The sequence below is a fragment of the Triticum dicoccoides genome, chromosome 6B, assembly GCF_002162155.2.
Source record: "Triticum dicoccoides isolate Atlit2015 ecotype Zavitan chromosome 6B, WEW_v2.0, whole genome shotgun sequence".
NCBI lineage: Eukaryota > Viridiplantae > Streptophyta > Magnoliopsida > Poales > Poaceae > Triticum > Triticum dicoccoides.
In genome coordinates, this window is record NC_041391.1 from 129617687 (window position 1) to 129622153 (window position 4467).

At 44.8% G+C, this 4467-nt stretch overlaps 1 protein-coding gene across 1 annotated transcript; it reads left to right on the forward strand.

Annotated features, from left to right (window-relative positions):
• The first annotated feature begins 300 nt into the window (after positions 1–300).
• Positions 301–1312, forward strand: LOC119323255. The gene is made up of 2 exons (XM_037596857.1): positions 301–686; positions 765–1312. The coding sequence occupies exons 1-2, from the start codon at positions 351–353 to the stop codon at positions 1029–1031; spliced, it is 603 nt and encodes a 200-aa protein (XP_037452754.1). The 5' UTR covers positions 301–350; the 3' UTR covers positions 1032–1312.
• Positions 1313–4467: the final 3155 nt, after the last annotated feature.

Here is a 4467-nt window from a genome sequence, read left to right on the forward strand (position 1 = left end):
GTTTTTGTGAGAAACTTTTGTGCTGTAAATTGTAAACCGGTCATGGGCGCTGTAAACATTACTGAATGTATAGCCCTAATGACCATTTCTTTCCTTTAGATGTCAATATAATTCAAACTCTCTGAGAGTCCATTTCCTAAATTTTTCCTCTGTTATTCACGATGCATGGGAACCTTTTACTGCTCTGCTTTTTCACAAGCACGCTTGCCAGAGCGAGAGAGAGAGAGAGAGAGAGAGAGAGAGAGAGAGTGTTCAGCATAAAAGGACCCCCAAAGGCCGCTGGCCGTAACACAACCCAACCACAAGTCACACTCACACCGAGTCACCGACCACTCCACTCCACATCCGAAATGGCGGCCGTGACGTTCGAAGAGGAGGTCTCCAGGCTGGCTGCCAGCGCAGCGGCCATCTCGCCGGCGGTTGTGAGGACGGCCGTGGGGGCACTGTCACGCAGCAGCGCCGCCCGCGCCGCTGCCGTTGCCCTGTTCCATCTCTTCGCCGGCACCATCAGCGTCCTCTTCGCTGCAACATTCCTCTACCTCGTCGTGTTCCGGGCCTGCGTCGAGAACTGCACCGTGGCCTCGGTAGTTTGGGAGATCTTGGTTTATTCTGGTATGCTCTCCCTGCTACTCATAGTGCCAGCGATGGTGCTCTTCTTCCTGCGCGCCGCCGGCAGCGGCAGCGAGGTACCCGTCACTCACTCGTCAAACCCTCTCGCCCCGCGAAGCCAATTTCGCTTATGATGTGATTGTCAAATGTTGTAGGTCAAGAATGATGTGGAGGGTCGCGTCCGTCGGTGGCCGCTAATCTGGCACGCGTCTGTGGCGTTCTTCCACTTGGCGCTCTTGGTGGGACTCATCGGGCTCGTTCTTCAAATCTGTGGCGGGTCTCAAGAGGTTTCTTACCTTCTCCGCACTGCGGCTGTGCTGTGCAAGCTCCTACTCACCGTCGCCTTCTCCATCCGTGCTGCTGTGGCGCTGTGGAGGATGAATCCTCAACAGCCGGCCGCAGTTGGTGCTGCGGTAGTGTGATGAGTGTACGGAGTAGTAATCTAATCTATCTAGTAACTACTTGTAGTAGGCTTGCTTCAATGCTAGGCCGCCAAGAAGAAGTACCGGAGCTATCTATCTAACACAGCTCCATTGTTTACCCCTGTGATGAACAGCGTCCATTCTATGTAATCATGTACTCGTAGCCACGGTGAATTCCAGTATATGTAATCAGGTCCCTTAATTCACTGCCTATATGACTTGACGTACGCTCTGATGAAGTGATGAAGAACCTCCATTCTATGTAATCATTTTGCATTTCACTCTACTTGTATTAAGTTGCTAGATTTGTTTTTGGCTGGGTTTTGGCGCAGAGGGACTGATCGAGCAGCTAGGGGAAAGCAGCCGAGCTGCTGCTTGCTACTTTCTGTTCCTGGTGGGATTCTTTCACGCTTCCGGAAATGGGCGTGGAGCGTCCCACATGGCCTGCCGAGAAGATAGATAGCTACGTAGTGCTAGTTACCTATCTCAGTTCAACAACCAATGAAATCAGATACAGGAAGAGCTATAATCAGCTCCTCTCACCTAATATTCAAGCACACGCGCGCTCTCGGTCACTCCGGCGTAAAGATTGGACCGTAGGTTCAACGGAGAGGCGCCAACAAACCCAACCACCTCCACCAGTCCATTCACCCCACTCCCCTAATCCTTGCTCACAAAAATTCCATTCTCGGCGCTTTCTTCCAGGACGTTTCTCGCATCAGGAAACAGGCACATGGCGCTTTCCTACGTATTAGCAAGTACAAATGACAAAATTAATTTATGTACATAACTACATAATACTATGCAATGTGAGTTTCGGTGTTATAATACTACTTATCTCGCTGACATGTGGCCTCTATACTATTTCTTTTTGAGAAACTGCATCCTTTATTAAAGTTCAGACATTCATGTTTTTTTTTTTGAGAAAAGTTCAAACATTCATGGTGACACAGATAATGTTGGGCAAAAGAGAGAGCCACACATGGTGCCCGAAAGGAATGGAAGAAGTTGCCCTTGCAAGGGAATGAGCTTCCCCATTATATTCCCGCTTCTCGTGGATGAACTTGAGAGCTTGAAACGAGCCACGCGCGACAATGGTTAGTTTCCCGAAGGATAGCAGCGTACCGGTAGAGTGCTTCAGAATTGATGTTCGAGACAACTTCAGCGCAGTCTGAAGCGATGCAAATGGAATGAACGTGGAGGTCAGTTGCGAGAGCCACCATTTCGTTACATGCTTGGGCTTCTAGGGTCGACGAGGCCACCGAAAACCACTGTCAACGCACCAAGAAACTTTGTTTTTTTGCAAAGAAAAATCAACTATTATATGTTTATTCTAGCATATTATAACAAAGCGCAATTCATGTGTATATTATGTGCAAATTTTGTCATTATTTTACTTTACTTTTTACTTCATTTTGTCGGTAATACCAATGCCACTAATTCAATCTTACTTAAATAAATCGATTATTTTTTAAAAATTGTTTTTCAGTTTTGTTTCTTATGAAAGGGTAGTTCCAATGCCACCAATTTATTCTTTCTTAGAAAACTTCATTATTTTTATTTTATTTTATTTTTTATTTATTTCTTCTGAAACAGTAAAGCGAATTCCACTAATTCATTTTTCTTAGAAAAGTTCATTATTTTGATATTATTTTAGTTTTTTTCTTTTTCTTTAAGGATAATATCAATGCCACTAATTCATTCTTGCTTTGCAAGCTTCTTTTTGCGGAAATTTCACTATTATATGCTTATTCTTGCATATTATAAAAAATTGATTGACAAAAATTGGTTTTTCAGTTTGTATCGGTTTTGGTTAATTGCTCGAGTTTTTTTGGGGATGTTAATTGCTCCAACTAGGATGGGAAAGCAGCAAGTTTCTGGTGGGGCGGTTGTTGCAGATTTCCTTCTTCCTTTCACCCTTCCGGAAATGGGCCTCGAAGCGATGTACATGGCCAATCAGTAGTGTTTCCACAAAATTTCTCATTTTCAGCCTATGTACCTTTTTCTTTTCTTTTTTAGACTTGTTATAGTAGATCAACCCTTGACACTAGAGGGAGAGATGTCAAAGGAAAAGCCTCTATTCATTGCAATATGTCAAATCTCCCACCGTCGTAGGGACTTTGTTCTTTTAAAATATGAGCGATCATTTGATACCGTTGGTTAGGGTTAACTTGAAAATTCACTATGTACTCGGTCAAAATGGTTCATTCCCTTCTCTAAAAAGGGTTTATTTGTGGAAGAGTTAGGAAAAGCTTTGGTGTTGCAAAACTTAAAGCGATCATAGTCATTACTTTACGGATCTAAACGGTCTTATATTTCTTTAAGAGGGAGTAGTACTGAATATATAACACCAATGACTATATTTCCTTTAAATGTCCATATAATTCAAAGTTATAGTTTAACTATCCTACTTTCTTCTTTACATGCACTTTTTTAGGAAAATTCTTACATGCACTTGTGCACCATTGCAACACGTTATTACCAAAAAATGAAAGACACCAAAGTCTCTACTGGGCTCTCCCAAAATGGCACAGGTAAGATAGGAGGGTATATATGCAAGGATGGGTTTTGTCCTTTTCACTCATCGCGGTCCATCACTCCACAACGCTCGAAGGTACGGTTCATCTTTGGTGTACCGCGTTAAGCACCAAACAACAACCACAAGAAACCATAAACACCGTGGAGCGGTGGCAACCACAAGAAACCATGAACAATCAATGCTAGTCCAGAGAAAAGAAATATGTGTGCGCGCGTGAGCGCGGGTGGTGAGCACCATTCACACGGGTGCGTAGGCAATTATTGCTGCCAAGATAGTACCCATAGCACCAGAAGGGGAGGAACAGCTCCCGGAATGATCAAATCATTGTATATTCATTTCTACGCCTTGTTGCCTATAACAGAAACTCAAGGTCGTATCACATCACACACTACTTCTAGATCACTAGTCGAGCAATAAGAGAACACACATCATTAACTCATCGTCTCTTTTGCTTGTAAGGTCACTATATAAAGAGAAGAAAATAGGGCCATTTGCATTTTTGTCCATAACTCGAACCACCTAATCAGATATACCCCTAATTCCAAAGCCTGCTCAAAAATGCCCCTCCGCCGTCATGTGCCCTTATAGAAATGCCCCTCCGAGCCGTTTCCGTCCAGTCAAGGCTGTTTGACCGCTAACGTGCCGTTTATTTGACATTTTTGCCCCTCCTTCCTTACATCTGGGCCCAACTAACCGGTTCACTCTCTCTCCCCTCTTTCTTCTTCCTCGCGACGACAGGGTCATTTTTGAGCAAGAACTGGATCGGGCGTTTCCGCCGCGGTCGAAGAGAGAGGGGCAGGGGCACGGCGTGGTGAGCGATGGGTACGTCGGGCATGGCGGGCATGTCTTCTACGACCTCGTCGGTGGCCGCCAATGTAAGTTTCAGGGTCGATTTGG

Bases quoted from the DNA above. Each gene is read 5' to 3' on its own strand.
- LOC119323255 (XM_037596857.1), top strand. From the start codon at position 351: ATGGCGGCCGTGACGTTCGAAGAGGAGGTCTCCAGGCTGGCTGCCAGC. The intron at 687-764 runs GTACCCGTCACT...CAAATGTTGTAG, and splicing joins CCGCCGGCAGCGGCAGCGAG to GTCAAGAATGATGTGGAGGG.